The sequence below is a fragment of the Lactuca virosa genome, chromosome 4 (genome assembly GCF_052849685.1).
Source record: "Lactuca virosa cultivar CGN04683 chromosome 4, Lactuca_virosa_CGN04683_v6, whole genome shotgun sequence".
NCBI lineage: Eukaryota > Viridiplantae > Streptophyta > Magnoliopsida > Asterales > Asteraceae > Lactuca > Lactuca virosa.
Window position 1 is genome coordinate 68,793,593 of NC_136429.1, and position 20,558 is coordinate 68,814,150.

Genomic DNA, 20,558 nt, shown 5'->3' on the forward strand with positions numbered 1-20,558 from the left:
CATCAATTCAATAGAAATCAATCTAAGCTCTGATACCACTGATGGGTTTGAGCCATAAGAACTTTCCTATGTGCACATGCAAACCCTAATGCTTGGATCTAGGTTTCTCTAATTGAACATGCAATGTTTCCAAGGCTTATAATGCTAGATCTAGTGTAAACAATTGAGTCATAACATTATGAAATCAGATCTAGAAGAATACCTTAAGTTGCTTGTTTGAATCTTCTTGTTCTTGGAGCTTAGAGTCACAATTGTCACTCCTCTAATGGCTTACAAACACCAACTAGCAAGAGGATGATTTGGAGAGAGGAGAGAGGTGAGGAAATCGGCTCTAGGGTTCCCAAGGAAGCAAGGTTGGCCGATTTCCCCAACCCATAGGGTCTATTTATACCATGAGCTACTAGGGTTACATCCTTAACCCTAATTGAATAACTTAGGCCCTAAGCAATCCAAGGATCCTTCTAGATTAAGGCTTGGACGAATTCAAGGTGTCCATAACCCTAAATTCGGCCACCCTTAGATCTATAAGGATTCATAGCCCAAAACTCAACTATCACACATTTGACAGTTTAAGCCCTTTTATTCAATTAATCTCTTTTAGTCATTTAATTCTTAATTAATCTATGACTAATATTAATCAAATAATATTATTATTCCTTTAATATATCATTCTCATAATATATTAATATAATAATATTTCTTCTCTCTTTATAAATCACCCTGTCAAGTTGCTATGGTGAAGGCAACCCAAAAGGACCATGCAGAACCGGGTCAAGTACTTACCAAATATAGTTACGGGCTTAGACACTAATCCAACATCTAGCACCTCCCTCAGGTGCTTCTCGTGCTACTCCTCAGTCTTGGAATAAACCAAGATGACGCTGTACTCTCCCAATCCCGTAATTTGGGGAATTGCTCTATCACTATTCGCTAATGCTTCTCGGTATGCAATTGGCATATGACATCTCTTGAAAATATAATTCTGACACAAACCGAGGATAACTCAGGGTTACACTTACTGAACCCTTGGAACAAAAGGCTCCCTTGTGCAGTTTTCTGCAAGTGCTGCACCGAATCTGGTCCTGCTGGTCTCTCGAAAGCTAATCCTAAATCTAGGGTCTCCTCTCGAGTCCCTTCAATATAAGCAAATGATCTGGTTCCCTCTTACCAATGTGCTCCAAGTCCATATCCCGTTCTCAAGCTCTAGAAGTCATATCATTCAGGGTCTTGCACCCCGAGATACTCACGATCTCCCTGCTATCATTCTACAGTATGTTCTGATAATTTACCTTCTTCATTTCCTCATCTGATGCATACTGTGGCACCATATAAGCTCTTTCCCGAGACTTGGCAGTGATCTCTTCCACAGTCTCAGTCGTCTGGTGGAGGTCTAACAACTCTTGCGCCAACTGCTGCGCCTCAATCGCCTGGGCACCCTCTGCCCAAAATCTGGTCTAAAAGTCATCCCATGACAGTCTGAAGCCTCACAAACTCTGAATTCCCGAACATCAACATATGGGTCCCTATCATGACTGCTATCTCAGTGCAGATTGCACTCGGCCTCTCATCACAAATATCTATAATACCCTCCTTGATCATACTGAGGATCACAAGAGTCTGGTCAATGATACTGCGCGTAATCTCATATGGAATGAACTCCCTCATCTGATTATCGAGCTGCCCGACTACAGAGTCCGAGCCTGATCCCTTGTCGACACCAGAACTACCATCTGGTCTACCACGTAGCGTCACTATACTCAGTAATATACCATCACTAACATCACAATACTCATCAAAACTCGAGGGATCTCACACACTACCAGATCCCTGGTCTTATCTCAGCCTTCCTTGATTCGAGTACGGATCCTCTACTTTCAGTAGTACGGGCCCATACTACCTTTTACATCTATCCGTACTTTCCTCAAGTACTGCCTCGACTCCACCAAGTCCCTTCTACTACTACTGTTGATCTCATGCTAATCTCATCCTAGGCTTGCCCTGGGTAATCACCAACCCACTCTCTACCATCAGCTGCATAAGAAGTCCCTGCTTTCTTCCCCTAACTAGCTCACAAATACTGTTACATATTACTCAGACTAGATAATTCTTCGAATGAGAGATCCTACTTTATAATGGTTGGACTCAAACAAGAGCTGCGAAATAGAGCTAGAACTCCTAAAAGTACAAAGCAAGCAGCATTTGAGCATTGAGTACACATAATCAAGCATATACTACTCTAGCTATCATACTGACTAATCTGTACTAGCATGCAGTTCTCAATAAGCTGGTACACATATAACAGGCACATAAGGCATCCTTCTTAGATCCTTAGCCCTAAACTAGCATGCAGTTCTCATAAAGCGCACATAAGGAATCCTTCCTAGATCCTTAGTCCTAATCTAGCATGCAGTTCTCATAAAGTTGTTAACCATATCATAACATGAACTTGTATGGGTAATTTGGGAGTACTTACTTGAGCTCGGCTGATTGCATGCACCACACCCTTTTCTCTTTTCAAAGTTCTTTTCTTTCTAAAAATTTGTTTCGCTTTTTCTAAAACACTTTTCTTTCCTCAAAATCCTTCTTACAAAAATTGATTTTCCTTTTGAAAAATTGTATACCAATTCCTTAGTTTGAGTTCAGACACACCCGAAAGTGTGCCCGAATCCCTCAAACCAACGCTCAGATACCAACTTGAAACATCCACAAATACAGTCTAAAAATTTCGTTTTAATTTAATAATAAAAACCATAAATAAGTTCTTCACATAAAAATCATAAGTCATGTATCAAGTCTCATGTCAAAATATATCAGAGTATAAACATCCCAAGCTAAACAAATGGTGTGTGCACTGCAATCTTCCCGAGCTCCTATTTTGAAAACTGAAGTACCTGAAACCAAAACTGAAAACTGTAAGCACGAAGCTTAGTGAGTCTCCCCATACTACCAAATACCGTACACATAATCTCATAACTTGGGCCTAGCCCACTGCATCGGGACCTGCCCGGCATCAGACCGTAATCTGGTACACATATAAACATATCAACAATGTATATAACATAAACACATAATATAACTCTGGGACTACTCCCAACTGCATCGGGACGAATCCCAGCATTGGCTTACCCGGCATCGGACTCCTGCCCGACATCGGGCTCACCCCGGCATCCGACCGCATCGGGCATCGGGCTCACCCCGTCATCGGGCTTACCCCGGCACATACACAGCATAACACATATCGGAAACACATAACATAATCACATGATCTGCATCGGGCTTTCCCCGGTATCGGACCGAAGCCCGGAACATATAGTCATAACATATAAACTAACATACATCAGGCTTGCCCAGATCATATAATGCATGGCAAAATAACTAACATACATCGGGCTTGCCCCGACATCGGTCTTACCCCGGAACACTTAACACATAACATATAACATAATCGCATATACTGCATCGGGCTTGCCCGACATCAGACCGAAGCCCGGGACACATAACACATAACACATATACATGCATGAATCACAAAGACATAAAGCATACTTAGCTACTTCTCGGGACCGCCCCGGCATCGGACTGAAGTCCGAAAAACATATAAACTGCATCGGGCTTACCCCGATATACTACAACTACTTAAACGGGCCGGCCTTGGTGCCTTAGACCCGTTCCTACTGGAAGAGGACTCACCTCACACTGCTGAAGTCCCGCTGACCAAACCATAGCTGCTGGATGACAGATTCCCGATCTGTCAATATCAAAATAACACCCAATTAATAATTGGGATCCAACTCATAACCATAAGTCCATACTTGGGTAAAAGACTACTTTATCCCTATCTTAGCTTGACTCAATCCCAAGGCCCAATCTAAAGGCCCAAAAGTCCAATAATTGACCGAGGCCCAACTATGGCCCAATTTTCTAAATTGGGCCCAACCTCCACATGGTCTTGTCTTAAGGCCTAATCATTCATTCTTGGTCCAACACTTGACATTCTCATGGTCCAACATCTCATAATCATCAAGGCCCAAACTATGGCCTTTCTATGGCCCAATTTTCCAAATTGGGCCCAAACCCTCACATGGGTCTTACCCTAGGCCCATTAAATTATTCTATCCCAATTGCTTGTTCTTGGATGGCCCATTATCATCCCATTCATCAAATCCCAATAGAAAGCCCAACTCAAGGTCCAAGTGAAACTAGGGTTTCACATAAAATGACAATTAGGGTTAAGTGTTTCTCACTTAACCCATTAAGGACTTAATCCATTAAGTCCATCTCTCTACTAGATAAATCATATGGTGTAGTTGGGCTTAATACACAATCCAATCCCCAAGGCCCAAAAGTGGGTCCAAATAAGTCTAAGGCCTAATTACTCACAATTAGGGTTTTCTAAACCCTAATTAGGGTTTCCACCCAACCATGGCCCAATAGGCCCAAAATTAATCTTTAAGCCCATTAGGGTTTTGCTAAGTCCATTAGGGTTTATTGGTGGGGCACCATCCACTACCACCTCGGGTAGTGGTGGTCAATGGCGGCTCACGGCGGCGGCCATCACCTTACGGTGGTGGTTATTATTATCTTTTTCATTACTCAATGCTAATTACAGTTACAAAGCTTTAATCCAAAATAACACACACACACACCCTCACTAACACACACACACACTAACTAACACACACACAGCCACACCGTGGTGGCCGGTGGTGGCGCTTGGCGGCAGCCACCACCTCACGGTGGTGATGGTGGCCTTTTCTGTGAACTCCGGCTAAACACAACACCCAAACACACATATTGCTAATGGAAATACAACTACACAAACCTAAACACGAAGTAAAACACGCACACAGCCACCTCCCACGGTGGATGGTGGCAGCGAGAGGTGGCAGCAACCGGCGGCGCAACAAAAAACCCAATGAAACAGTTGCAGCGGCGGCGGCGGTGGCTTGGCAAAAGGGACGGAGGAACACGTCCGAGGGTGGCAGCATACCGACATGGCGTCGTCTACAGCACCCTTGGCCTCGTCAACAGCACCAGCGACGACGATAGCGGTGGTTTACGACCACCATAGCAACAACATCCACCCGATGGCGGAACATCGAGTCCTTCACGATGCAAGAAGGCAGAAGGAGAAGAATAAGAAGATACGGAGGGACGGAGGGACGGTGGCGGCGGCACTGCCGTGCTTAATGTCCGGCGACGATTCTCGGCCTCACCACCCGCCGGAAAAAGGCAACATCAAGGCGGCAATGGCTCGTATGGCGGTCACAGCTGACCGGAAAACGGGCATGGTGGTCGACTTCGGCGGTTTCCGGATTTACGGCGGCTAAGAGGTTACGATGGCTGGAAAGGGAGGTGAGGTGAGGGTGGCTGACGGAGGGCTTCCGATTATGGCGGCTGTATAAATGGTCCGTAGGGTTAGAGTTTCACAAGGGTTTTATACCCGCCTGCAAATAACAACTTTCCCATAATTACAGTTTTGGACCCTCCCCATGGAATCTTTTCAAATTACATCCAAAACATACCAAACAGACCCTGCCCTCAGAAATCTTTATAAACTGAATCCAAAACTTACCTTTGAAACCATGATCCCATAAATTTCTTTCATAATAGATCCCTAAATTACCAATAAACCCCTAAGCCTTCAAAACTTTTCAATTTAAGTCCATTAATTACCAAACGCACCCTGACTTCTGTAATGATGACTTTTAACTCCTTGAAACTAACGCCTTGCTCAATTATTATTCATTTTAGGGCTTCTATACATTTATTGATTTATTTTATAAACGGGGTGTTACATCTCTCTCTCTCTCCAACACACCACATACCACTCCTTTAAACATGGAAAGAGCATAACAATATAATGTGGAGCTAGGTGAAGTGGTTGCCATTGGTACCACTCTGCTTAGCCTAAGGGCTTGTTCGGCAAAACTAGCTAGTAGCGAGTAGTGAGTAGCTGGTAACGGGTAGCGGGTAACTAATAGCGTTTTGTTAAACGTTATATGAAGTAGATTTTGGATTTGGAGCGTTTTGTTTAAACTGAACGCTAGAGACTTGTAGTGTCAAACGATGTGTTTTGTTTAAAATGGAGCGCTTTGTCAAACGTTAAAAGGTAGAAGCTCCCAAACGTTCTATGTCGAACACGCCCTAAAGGTTGTAACTTTTTAAAAGCTAACATTTATTTCTCTCTCCCATTTTTCCTTCATCGTTTCATCCCATGATTCCTTCATTAACTCCTCGTTCTTCAAAACCTTCTACCGAAAACTAAGAATGAAATGTTTTAATGGGAAGAGACTATAATCATCACCATATCTTTTAAAACTAGGACCTATGTCCAACACTTTTTTACCGAGACAATAGCCACAAGATTAGGGAACATCTCCAACATATCCTCCTTGAGCAAAATGATTGTAAAAACAACAGTTTTTAGTCATACACAATAATTTGTGTTTTATATATGTTTGTATTGTACAACTCCATAAAGCATAAATTGTTGTATATGGCAAAAAATTGTTGTGTACAGATCACTACCCATTGTAAAATGTTAAATATATCATTTACCATACATATATAATGTGTTTATGAAAGATTCATGCAATATGAAATACAATTACCTATGTATTACTAAACAATAAATATTTTTTTAGAAAAAGAGAATTTTGTGTATATCTTTCTTAAACATCAAAATATCATATTTGTCCAGTTTAGTTTAATTTCAGAATATCATATTTATCCTTCATTAACTTTCAAAATGTCATATTTACCCAAATTTAATTTTTTTTAACATATATAAACATTTTGTAACGATTTTAAATCTTATTTTTACATATTGACTATTATACCCATCCAATATAAATTTAAAATATCGTTTATATCCTTTACAAACTTTCGTAATATCATATTTACCCAAACAAACATACAAATATTAAGTTCTTATACTTTAGTTTTCTATATTTTATAAATTATTGTTTCTAAATTACTCTCATCGGAATAAAATATATTCCACTGTGCCGGAGGATTCATCGTGCGCGAAATGTAGCAATTGTTTTCAACATATCTTTGGCCTTCTTTGTCTTCACCATGGCTTGTTTTTCTTTTTTGCTTATGACCTAAAATTTATTCAACAACAGTCATTGTATTGGCCTTTGGAAAAATCTATTAATAATTAAATAATCGACCTAAAAATTTCAATTTTATCCAACAAATACATCTTAACTATCACCGACCTAAAAATCTTTGTAATCAAAAGTTTAATAAAAAATCACGCATCATGCGAATTTACATGCATAGACTGCATACTTGCAATATCATAAATCAATATACCAAACGACCAGTTTCTAGAAGATGGTTTTTACGATATCAGTTTTTCCCACAAAAGTGGGTCAGTAAAAACGTCATAAAACCTTGTTCGCCCAAAGAAAGATGAAGGTTCGATGTTAAACTGTATTCGCACAACTACAAAGGGATATAATAGCCAATATATAAAAAGAAGAATTTAAAAGCATTATAAAATATTAAAAATAAGAATTTAGACAAATATGATATTTAAAAATTTTATTAAGGATAAATATGATATTTAAAAATTAGGTTGTACAAATAGGATATTTTAATATGATATTTACGAAACTATTCCAAAAAAAAAGGAGAAAAGTATGATGATGATGGTCTCATGATCCTATGAAATTATGCAAAAAGAGTTGTTGCAGTGTTCATTAGATGGAATGATGGATGATTAACAATTAAAACTTATGTATATGTATCGATTCTATATTGGGTATAAGTTATAACGATTTCGTAAAGACGAAATAATTTACGAAATAATTTATTTCAGACATGATCAAATGGACATACACAATAATTTAAGTAATGGGCTAAAAGATGCTAGTTTTTAAATACATCAGCATATTCAAATTTAGCAATTCAAGAAAACATGGACGAAATGGCTTCGTGTCGGAAATTATTTTCATTTGACTATCGTATTTTTAGTATGTATATATATATATATATATATATATATATATATATATATATATATATATATATATATATATATATGAAACCGAACTGAAAAAAACTGAATAAGTAATTTAAGATCGTATCAATAAATTTTATCAAATTATTCTTTCTATTAAAGAAATCTAAGAAAACAACCAATTTTCCAATCAATATCATTTAAAATAACCAAAAATATTACGATATTCTTGGTCCTTTTTTCAAAAATTAAAGAGTTAAATAGATATCTTTCCATTAAAAGCCTTTGGTTTTATTTTCTTCATTAGCATTATTGGCATTTGACATGCATGCAACTTCTTAAAGTAATAAAATCTATATGGATCCAAAGTCATGAGATAGACGTACACGGAAACTAGGATATACGTACACACACTTAAAACATGTTGTAAAAAAATACAAACTTTGTTTGAAAAATAAAAAATACATATTATTGTAGTACTACATACCTAATCGAAACTTTTTATAACATAAACATTTCATGTATTGATATTTGATATTTGAGTCCGACTCTTTAGATGAGTATAATTAAAGGCCATGAATCTGAAGTATTATCATCTTTTTTTTTTTTTGTGAAAAACCTAAAAGATTACATAAACCATATAAAGAAAAAGGCAGCATATGAACATATGCAAACATGACAAGTAACCCAATGTGATATTAAAAGCAGACCCATGTTAACATTTAGACACCATATAAGTATCCACATGTTTTGTTACACTAATTTAGCAATTAGCATCATTTCCACATTTTATACATAAAAAAAGTTTACCATAATAAAAAAAAAATGAAATCACAAGATGATTACGATTTCATGACATGGGTCCCACAAGACATGATTAAGGAGCAATGTGGATAAACTTATACTTATTTCCTACTTAAGTATTTTGTTACATATAACGTATCACAAACAAATACACTAACTTTATAAATTATCTAAACAGACATTACCATTTACCACTAGCCATTTTTTCATACATTTTCTTCTCGTTTCTAACATATAACACTATTACCAAACAAAAAAAACAAGAAAAAAGGTTGTGAATTGAAGCATATAAAAAAAAGAAGATTGAATTTTAAAGAGAATTAATAATACCTATAATATCTCACAAAATACGTGTCAATGTGAAGATGAAGTTAATGTCCAAAGAGGTTTTGTAGCCACCAAGATTCTGTCTCTTCCTTGTGATTCCGGTTCTTTATTATGGATAGTTGATTTCCATCTTACGGAATCAGCAATTCTATTGATTTTTGTGAGCAATTCCGGGGAATCACGGATTACAACGCTTCCTTGGGGTCGTAGTAATCGGTCCATTTCCACCATTACATCCACAAGATTACATCTGCATCAAAAACCATCATCCATAACAACTAGATTGATAAATAAATAAATAAATAAATAAATAAATAATGAATTTCAAGTTACCTGTGCTTTCCAGTAACAGGATCTTTAATGAGGGATTCAATGGCAACCACATGGATGAAGTCATAAGTTCTAGGGTAACTTGAAAAAGGTTCACACCTGATGACATTACAAGAAAATAATAGTTTTAATCAAAAGATAAACTACAATAATCATTTTATCCAAAACTAAAAAACAACAACTTACCAATCATGATAAACACCAATTAGGCCTCGATCATAAATCACACCTAAAGTTGAAGGCTTTTTATCTGCAACAACATTCATCACCCACAAAGGATCAGAAGTCAATCCAGCAGCAAACCCTCCAAAAAACGCGTTCATATCCATCACATTTCGCACTGCAGGAGTCCCAATTTTTAGGTTTAATGAGTTTTTATAATAAAAAATCCTCCTTTCCCATCTTCGTGTATCAGCTTCAAATATATCATATCCATTTTTAATCAAAGTAGCCCTTGATGGAGCTTGTTTTAGCCTTTGTGGCCACTTTGGAATTGTCCCAACAGCAATTTCTTCTCTTATAACAGTCGTTTGACTCACACATTTTTTCAGCTTCACATACCTGCATTAAAAAAATACATTGTTTCAAGTTTCAACACATTGTTCAAGCTTTCAAGAAAGGGCAAAAAGTTTCAAGTTAATAACAAGATTACCATGCAGAACTTGGGTCATCAGACTCATCACAAGATTCAAGTCCTAATTCATTTTGATTCTGTAGACATGAATCACCAATGGGTTTTTTCCAGATAACAGTATTCCCATCTACAACAATTAACTCATAGCATAATGCTCTAGCAACTGCTTGAAGATCAGCCCATTCTTTATCTTGTTTGGGCCACTGGACAGGTGGGCCAGAGATGACTAGGTACCCACCAGGGCGTAGTAAGCGGTCAACCTCCATAAAATATGTTGCATCTGTGAAATAAAATGTTGTTTCTTTTAGTAAAAAGTACAAGTATTCAAGTACATGATATGGGAAATATTATAAAAAGGTAAAAGTAGACTCACTATATGCAGTGAAAGGGATCAAACAACGAGAGCAGTGCATTAAGTCAAATGAAGCTGCAGGAAAAGGGAGTCTACGAGTGCCAAGCATCAAAACAAATGCGGGAATTCCTCTTTCTAAAGCAAATTGTATTTGTGATTTGTGTGAATCTCTTGGAGCAAAAGAGAGTGTCAAGATGCCTTCTTCTAGTAGGTGACCTCCAAAACTAGCAACCTGAAAAAAAAAATGGTTTTTTTGATCAAAACTTGAAGGGTTTTGGTGACAGAAGGAAAGAGATGATACAAGGTTTTTTAGTTGTTGGTTCTTACCCCACATCCCATATCAAGAGCTGTTCTTAGGACCCCACCAGAAATAGGAATGTATTGTTTGAGTTTTGCAATGTATTGTGTGGCTCCATCTGGAAACATAGTGCCACCACCTGGAAAGATGAAGTATGGACCATCTTTTTTCATCCATCCTTGATGGCCTTTCCTGTCTGCTATTTTGTTATATGGCATGTTTTCATGCCAAATCTGCACAAGAAAGATAAAGGGTTCTTTATTATAGGTCATGTATATGTACAAATTTGAACTATATGAAACTACTCCACAAAACCACAACATGTGCTCTCCAATGCAGCTTGAGAAGACAAAGAGGAACAAAGAACTTTTCAAAAGATCATATCAAATGGGACATGAAAGCATGATCAAATTATTATGCAATAGTTTTGCATCACACTATGGTTACAAGGATTCATTCAAACATTGCTCCTTTTTCATTCTGGCACTTCATTGTCCACGATAACTCATTCAGACAATGTATGCATCTCTTAACATGATCAAATCTATATCAAAACCCTAACTTATTAGATATTCATAGACGATGTGTGGCATCTTATGACTACTGGTATATATACATGTTCAGGATAAGAACAGAAAATGTAGCTACTCAGGCAACAGTTTGACAAAACTATCTTAGTGAATTTGCTAACTCTGATGTTCAAATCTGAGATACTAGAAAATCTCTAATATGATGCTACAGCAACCCTAATTAGAATCAGATAAGCAGAAATCGTAGATATGCTAACTAAATTCACCTTGTGTAAGCTCTCAGGCCATTGAATCGGGACATGATAACCTTGAGGCGCAGGGATCAAGCACAACGACGTCTCATCCGGCGACGGACAATGCCTTTCCCGGTAGAAATTCATCTCCCTGCTAAGCTGACTGTTCCTGGTCGGATCTTCACAGGGCATGTAATCCACAGTGTCGGCAGGGCATGATTCAATTTGCGGATGTTTACCGGCTTCAACCAGAGCAATGAGTCGGTGGCGTTGCTTTGGATCGGCGGTGTTGGAACGGATCAAAGCTTGGCTACCAGAGGCGGCAAGGGAGTCACCGAGAGGGGTGAATATGAGGAGAAAGAAGAGGATTACGACGGCGAAGAAGACCATGGATACGAAGTCGAGAAGTTGCCATTTTCGGGTGGGAATGTTGCGTTGCTTGGGTGAAGTGAGATTGATATGCCCCATTGATTTTGAGAGGATTGTGATAAAGCAGAAATTGAAGATTGGGAAGTATAGAATCAAGATCTGATCATAGATTTGTGAGTAGATTTAGTGTGTGAAGCGAGTGTGAAAGGGGACAGAAAGGGAGAGAGGAAGAAGGAGAAGCGTTTCTTAAGCAAATGTCCATATTTTCATCTTCATGTGATCTAGGGAAATAAATGTAAATACTAATCACTTTTTTTAATGATAAAATCTCACACCAAATTTAATATTTAATTTGATTTATTTTTTGAACTTTGACGTGATTAATTATCTAATAAATGTTTAATTATACAATTAAATGTTTAAATACGTACAAAAGTTTCAAGAACAGTGATTAAAGCTTAATTTATAATTTCAAGTAATGATTTCTATTGGTGAAGAGAAAAACTAATGTTGATCGAAGAAAAACAGAAAATGTTAAATTTACCAAAACTTATCATCTTATTATTACTAAGGTAGGTAAGAAATGGTTTATGGGAATTAGCCTAATTTAGGTATATATCAACAGATATCGAAAAAAAGTACCACTTTATATTAAATAAAACAATATTTGACTTATAATAATGATATTTACTAATAATATATATTAATTAAACATACAAAAATATAAAAAAGAAGCGTATGACCAAAACAATCAAATTCAAGTAATGATACTATTAAAATAAAATAAAAACTAAACTAATATTCAAAGTTATTTTCTTGAATATCACTATATAATGTTTACCTTATTTAGCATTAGGAGTATTTGACAAAATATCATTATCAATGATCTTTTCTCATTAAAGGTAATCGCAATATTACATGTATTGGCCGAGAATGACATGAGCCAATATACAAATTACATAAGCGGCTAATACTATATATTAATTTGCTACACTAACATCCCCCGCTCGCAAGTTTGCTACCATTAGATATTATGTGGCCTTCTAAATATCCAACAATCTTCAATTGTTGGCCTTCCAAATCTTCTATTATGAATACATGTAAATATATAATAGGCTTGGAAATCCAAGTGAATTAACTTAGAGTTATCTTTTGAAGGATATTGAATGAAGGCAACAATCCAAGTCCAAAGTAAAACGCCGAAAATGCCACAAATAATGGGTAAGAAACATTTAAATAGTAACCATTTCAAACCAAACTAAACTACATCACATAGATATATAATATTTATGCTTCTAGATTCCCAAATTCCAAGTCTCTACAATTAAGCAAAGTCTTTTTTCTTTCTAAGGGTAAGGAGTTGTTTGGCAATATCTGAATTTTTAAGATCTGAATTTTTAAGAGGTCTAAATTTCTAAGAGAGTCTGGATTTTTAAGATCTGAATTTTTAAATGTTGTTTGGTTGGAACCTCTGAATTGTTGTGTTGAATGATAAAAATGATCATTTTACCCTTTGTATCATTTTCTTTCAATTACAACATCATACCTTTGAAAAAATTAGATTTCCTCAAACTAGGATGCTACAAATGAACATCATACATGTGAAATATATTTTTTCATCAAAGTAGGATGCTAAATATAAACATTACACCCATGTAAACAATGTACCCATCAAGGATTCAATCACATCCTATGTGTTTATACATAACTTTCATATTAACAGCAAAATGATGGATGGATATCAACACTGAAGTTACCAAATATCAATAAACCCGTCATTTTAGTCTTCCAAAAGCTCTGGCAACGGATATCTGCCATTAGCCTTGCAATCTTCTCATCTTCTTCATCCACCATTTATGTTAATTAAGTTCTTCATACATACCTTGAAATCATCTCTATAAAAATGATTGATTACAGATGCTTAAAACAGTTGGAAGGACGTAAGCACACATTCAAACTATAAATCAATAACCAATTTGGAAGCTTACCTGCGATCGTGAGAACCTAGAGCTACAAATTGATTAAAAAAGGAGGAAGTGTGATTTGGGGTGGGTGTCGATCGGATTCTGGGAACAGGAAAGAACTAAACGCAAAAAGGGGAGGCATCAATTTCGTACCTAAACAATAGAGGAGATCGGAGGACGCATGGTGGAGACTAGCGTTGTCGAGGGCGGCGCTGTCGGAGCTAGGCGTCGGAGGTCTGACCTTGGTGGTATGATTCGATTGATATCAGAACGTGGGGTCGACGATGCGAGGCGGTGATGTCGACGATGGGGGCGGCGATGCAGTATGGGTTCGACGATGTGAGGAGGTGTTGGAGGGTAGCGACGGCCGGAAAAGGGTTTGTGACTGGATTCGGAAGTAGAGGCGATTGTGGGAGGCGAGGAAGAGATGAACAAGTATGGGAGGACACGAGGATAAGCGCGTCTTTTTTTCAGATGCCCTTTTAGATCTTACCAAATCAGATGCATTTTTAATTTTCAGATCGTTTTTTAAGAGCTAAACAAACAATCTGAATCTTTAAGATTCAAACATAGCCTCTTTTAAGAGGCATTAAGTGGTAAACAAATAGCCCCTAAGATGGTTCACCTGAAGTCTAAACAAGATAATAGCATCACACCTAAAACCTTTCTTAGAACTTCTAGTACAAAATTTAGGATCAAACCTACAAATAGCTTGGCAGGAGGGAAAGTGCTCATATTTATCATACAATAAATATCAAGCATTCTTAGGAACAATAACAAGTATTGAGCCTAGCCAAACCACTTTTCCTTTGGTTGGCTGGTTTGGAGCCCTGTCTTCTGTTCAAGCTGGCTTGGGTTTTTGGAGTTGCGGCTACAGTTAGCCTTGTCATCGGCTAACCCCATTTTATGGCTAAAAGTATTGTCTCCTTCTCATACGTGTCTCGCATTTGCCTTATTTCTTCTACACACCGTCATTATCCTCCATTCAATTTCTTCCACATGTTGTTATGTTTCCCACCGCCTTGCTCTCATTTGTACCTCCTCCTAATCAACATGTTCCGATCAAGAAATGGTAAATTCAATCACTTGAATGTGACCGCTATGGATATGATTCATCGTACCTTGGCTTATATTCAAGTCGACTTGGGTTTTTGAAGTTGCGACTACAATTGGCTTGTCATCGGCTAACCCCTTTCATGGCTAAAAGTATTGTCACCTTCTCATACGTGTCTCGCATTTGCCTTATTGCTTCTACACACCGTCATTATACTCCATTCAATTTCTTCCACCTATTGCGATGTTTCCCACCGCCTTGCTCTCATATGTACCTCCTCCTAATCAACATGTTTCGATCAAGAAATGGTAATTCCAATCACTGGAATGTGACCGCCATGGATATGATTCACTGTGCCTCTCCTTCAATTCCATTAGTCGACTGTGTCAAATAAACGATTATCCCAAAATGATTTCCACCTTCTACCTCTGACGACGGGATTGACGAGGTGACTCCTTCAAATCCATGATGCTATTTCTGATCAAAAAGCCCTAATAGCCCATACCTTCAGCTTCATTTTTGTCTCCTTCTCTCTCTCTCTCTCTCTCTCTCTCTCTTAGAGATGAACGTGTCTCAAGATCAGCTCCTGTTCGTGTGGATATTGACTCACGTAATACATATGTACTCTCTACATGTCCATTCTATTAATGCTTAGAAGCAATTCCCTGTTTCGATTTTTGATGAATTGAATGGTCGAATTTCAAGTACTTTACCAGCTTTAGGTTTGTATTACGCCGTCAACACGCAATATCACGATACGATCTCGAAGTCGTTGTCCATGTTTGTCTTCTTCTTCTTCCGTCTCTTCATTTTCACTCACTGTCTCCGAATCCGATTTATCTCTTTCGTTTGACAATCCTCATGCCATATTCTGCCAATGTATTCCTCTTTTTTAACTTAATTCCAATTGGATGTCGATTACTTAATTTTTGGATTGATTTTGCTTGAGTTTCAATTACAAACTGTTAAACCACACTTATTTCACCTTGATTTGCTATGATTTCAATCTCAGTTATAAATTCAAAGATATTTCAACCAATTTTTCCCCAATTTTGACATGATAACATGATATTCAACCATGAACTTCTTTATCTCACCGATTATTTTGGGGATTTTTACCTTATTTGTCAATTGAGTTCAAAATTCTAATTCTTGATTGTTGTTTATTCATGAATGTGATAATCCAGAGACAATGAAGATAAAATTTACTTGAAAATATTTAGGTATCTAAAGTTTACCTAAAAAATTCAAAACCGTTAAAATTAGTGTTTAAACCTCTTTTTTTTGCCGAATTTGAAATATTGTTAAGCTTGAAATGGGCTTCTTATGTCAAGGATGCAACAAGGCAAAAAAATACTCAGAAGGATGCAATCTTCAGGACCTAAACCTTCTGTTGTAACATATGAAATAATTCTCAAGATATTTGTTGAGGTATGATATTCTTCTGTTATTTTTTTTCTTTTTATTCGTGACTTGGATTTTTAACTTCATCTATGGCTTTATGGATTTTACAGGCATATAAGTTTCACGAGGCTAAAGAAGTTTTTGAAACCATTTTAACAGATGAGGTTTCATCTTCGAAACCGGATCAATAGATGTTTCGCATCATGATTTATATGTACAAAAAGGAAGGGAGCAATGATAAGGCTCGAATGCTACTTTCAATGATGAATGAAAGAGGAATCCAGCAAACCTCAGTGACTTATAATATCTTGATGTCATACGAATCTAATTATAAGGAGGTTGCCAAAGTTTATGATCACGTAATATAAAAGGAAGTTAATGCATTTTTGAAGTATTGTATATTTATAACTAGAATTACACTTATCATGTAGATGCATAGAGCTCTGGTCCGCCCTCATGTAGTGACCTATGCCCTACTCGTTAGTGCATATGGAAAAGCCGGAAGCGAAGAAGAAGCAATAGTTGTTTCTGAAGAAATGCAAGGTATGCTCATGAGCTCATCTTCCTTCATTAACTCTTTTAATATAGACTTATTTTTTATATCTTATTGCATACATTTTATAAAATCAATTTGATTCCATAGGTGCTTATCAAATTAGTCTTTTTGATCAATTTGGTTAAAAAAATTAATGTAATTTAAAATTTATTTCTTATTTGCTAATTGGAGATCGTAGGTTTCGTAATATGCTTATCGAATTGGTTAAAAACTTAAAGTGAATTATAATTTATTTTTTATCTGTTAATTGGAGATTGTAAGTTTGATACATATGTTTTATTTCGGAAATTTGAAGTTTTTGAGTTTTGATTGCAGGTACCATCTCTAGCAATTAGCCATTAAGAACCACAAAGGTGAAAAAAGAACTTTTTGCATGTTGTAGTATATGATGTATTAAGGTATTAGTATTTTCAATGGGATTTGTAGTCCAAATTTACATAGTTCTTATATGAAGAAAGTTGTTGGAAGACATGTCAATTTCTTACACATAATTTTTTTGCAGACAATGACGACTCAACAAAAATTGGAAAAATAGAGAGGCTACATGCTTCTAGATACCGTGTCTTTTAAGTTTATCAATTGTCTAACCTCATTTTTTTTAATAGAAAGTAAAATAAGTTGCATTGTGATATGGTATTAAGTTTATGGATTGTTTTGCATCATTTTTTGTAATAGAAAGTAAAATAAGTTTATATGTTAAATTAATAGAAAAACTTCATCTTCAAAAATATGCATTCTTTCAAAAAAAACTACACCTCTAAAACACCTCCACCCCATGCATAGCATGGGTTACATTTCTAGTTGTCAGATAAGCCCGCTTTCACCTTATTAAAATGGAAAGTGTTCCCATTGTCCAATACACTCACATCTAGCTTATAAAATGGGAAACTATTTTCATTATCCAATAAGCTTACATCTACCTTATGAAAAAGAAAAGTAGTCTCATTGTCTAATAAACTCGCATCTAGCTTATTAAAATGGAAAGTGTTCCCATTGTCAAATAAGCTCACGTATAAATTATTAAAAAGGGAAAATATGTTCATTGTTCAATAAGTCCACATCTAGCTTATAAAAAATGAAAGTATTCTTATTGTCCAATAAGCTTGCATCTAGCTTATAAAAAGGAAACTGGTTTTATTGCCAAATATGTCTACATCTAGCTTATTAAAAAGGAAAATATTCACATTGTCAAATGTTCGGACAACACACACCTCTTAACCTATTCTAGTATGAATTCATATGTTCGTGATAGATATCATTTGCAAATAAACGTTTTATTTCCCCATACTTCAAACATTTTTGAAAAATAAATCTTCATGTACGCATAAAATTTACATATAGTATCCCAAGTAATAGCACAAATATACTATCATATAGTGATTTGATTTTAGATCACAAAAAATATGGTTAAAGACATGTACTTGTGGTATTTACTCGCATCCATGTTGATTGAGGAATCAACATAATTACTACATCTCAAATCCATGAAAACATCACCACTTAACACCTTCTTTCATTCTTAAAGTGTCTTTGATCACATAAGTCAATACAAACGAATATAAGACATACATCCTTCATAAGTAAACTTCACTTGAAAGTCACTTCTCTACAGCATTTGTATGGTTGTGAAATGAATTTGTAAGGTCATGTAATATTTTATAAGGTGTAACATTCCCTAAGAAACATACAACAATATTGTCTATTTTGGGCTACACGGCACAAAAACTTCCCACATGCCACTCATCCTGAAATTGATATCGTCTGAGCACTCTTAACTGTAGAGTTATCATGGGATATGTTGCCCTCACGACTTTAAATCGCATTGTAATAGGGAAAGTATCCACACCCCTTATAAAACAATGCTTATTCTCCTTCCCAAATGATATGTGATCAGATATCCCTCCCTCATTCACCCCTCACTACAAGTCTACAAGGTTCAACCTCCCCATCAAGCACATCCCGTTCTCAGTCTCTAATACAATTTGTAACATCCCTAAGGCACTTACTATAATATTGTCCATTTTGGCCACTCGACACGAAAAAATTCATGAGGGGTCACCATCCTGAAATTTCTCTCCCTAATGGATTATCAACATGATTGGTTTGATTGTGCTGATTTTGAACCATATTCAATCTTTGTTCTTCAAGGAGAAATACGGATCTGGTTTCCAAGAATGTTGGAAGTGAAGAATAATGACAAAGGAGACTCGCAACTAGGGTTGTTCACTATTTGGATAAAACCGAATAGACCAATTGGACAATTTTGATTAGACTATCTGGTTAGATTTTTGGATTGGTTTTCAACAAAACCAATTATTATTTTGGATTTCGGATTGGTTTTGGTTTATAAAATAAGAACCGAATAGCCCTAAAAAAACCAAATAACATTTTATTATTTATTTATTTTTAATATATCTATAATTATTTTTTAATTTTATAATTTATTTTTTCAAATAAGCTAAAAAAGTTTCACCTAATAAAAAACATTAATATGCATTTTTTCTCAAAATATTTTTATCTATTAAATATTAAACTGTAATATATCTTCTTAATAGTTGTTTATAAATTTTAAATCACAACTAAATAATTTGTTTTTACTTCTTCTATAAAAAAATGATAATATTATAATTATATGTCGTTTAAAATGTTTTGGTTTTTGAAAACCGAATTATAAAAACCGATCCCATCGAATTATAATTGGGTCGGATCGGATTTGAATTTAGTTTGGACTACTCTGATCCATATTTTGAAAACTGAAATTAATCTGGATTTACTTAATTGGATCGGATCAAACCGATCCATCCAAACAAACATCCTTACTCACAACATAACTGAATTTTGGAGAGAGACCATTGATTGTTATGTAACCATTTACAAACAAGTGTATCGATGTTGTTTAGGAGATATGTAATCGTTTTAAAGTATGGTACATTAGTTTGTGATTATATAATCACCAATGACTGTTGTGGAGTTCTTTGTGAAGTTGAATCTTTATGGCATCTATATCAATTCTTAAGAGTGTTTCAAGATGTTTTAAAATGTGTCTAGCAGTGACTTTCTTTTTTCAAGATCATCTAAAGAAGGGTTAGGATATTATACCACAGGTCCATATTTTTACAATGGAATTGATATGCTTCCATTCGACATTGTCAGAAGTTACAAGAGCTTTTTCGTTTGGTTCTTCAAGTTGATCGGATACGTCAAAACCATTTCAATGTGTTTTGATTAATTCTCGTCATGTATCATAGTTTAATTGTAATAACAAGAATACAAGGGATGAACAATTTAATGTTGGTGACATATGGTTTTACAATATTGGTAGCATCCATGAAGATACAAAATGTGTAGATTTAAGAGTAGGATTAAATGGTTGTGTGTTTTATCCATTCTAAAAAAAGATAGAATTGAGATAAGAAGAATGAGAAGAAGTAGAGTCGAGATTGATGATGATCGATGGTATTGCTATAACACCCGGTCCTTCAAGTAAACTTCTTTCCTTATTTAAAATCTAAATTATGGGATTTTGGCCATTACGCAGGGCGTAATGTGGCCTCCTACGCATCGCGTAGGAGGAACTTCGGATTTAGGTATTTAATGAGCTACGACCTGCGTAGCTCAAGCTACACAACACGTAGCAGCCTAGAGCACAAACCCTAATTTCAGGGTTTTGAGCCCTATTTAAGAACTCTAATGTAACACCCATAAAAATCAAGCCAATTTAAAACTTTTTC

General features: G+C 36.0%; 1 protein-coding gene across 1 annotated transcript; it reads right to left on the reverse strand.

Moving 5' to 3' along the window:
- Positions 1-8,862: 8,862 nt before the first annotated feature.
- QUA3 (S-adenosyl-L-methionine-dependent methyltransferases superfamily protein) lies at positions 8,863-12,122 on the reverse strand. Its single transcript, XM_079042378.1, has 7 exons — positions 11,514-12,122; positions 10,747-10,950; positions 10,441-10,651; positions 10,086-10,347; positions 9,620-9,994; positions 9,437-9,532; positions 8,863-9,353 (listed from the first exon to the last, which is right to left on the reverse strand). The coding sequence occupies exons 1-7, from the start codon at positions 11,946-11,948 to the stop codon at positions 9,131-9,133; spliced, it is 1,806 nt and encodes a 601-aa protein (XP_078898504.1). The 5' UTR covers positions 11,949-12,122; the 3' UTR covers positions 8,863-9,130.
- Between the last annotated feature and the right edge of the window lie 8,436 nt (positions 12,123-20,558).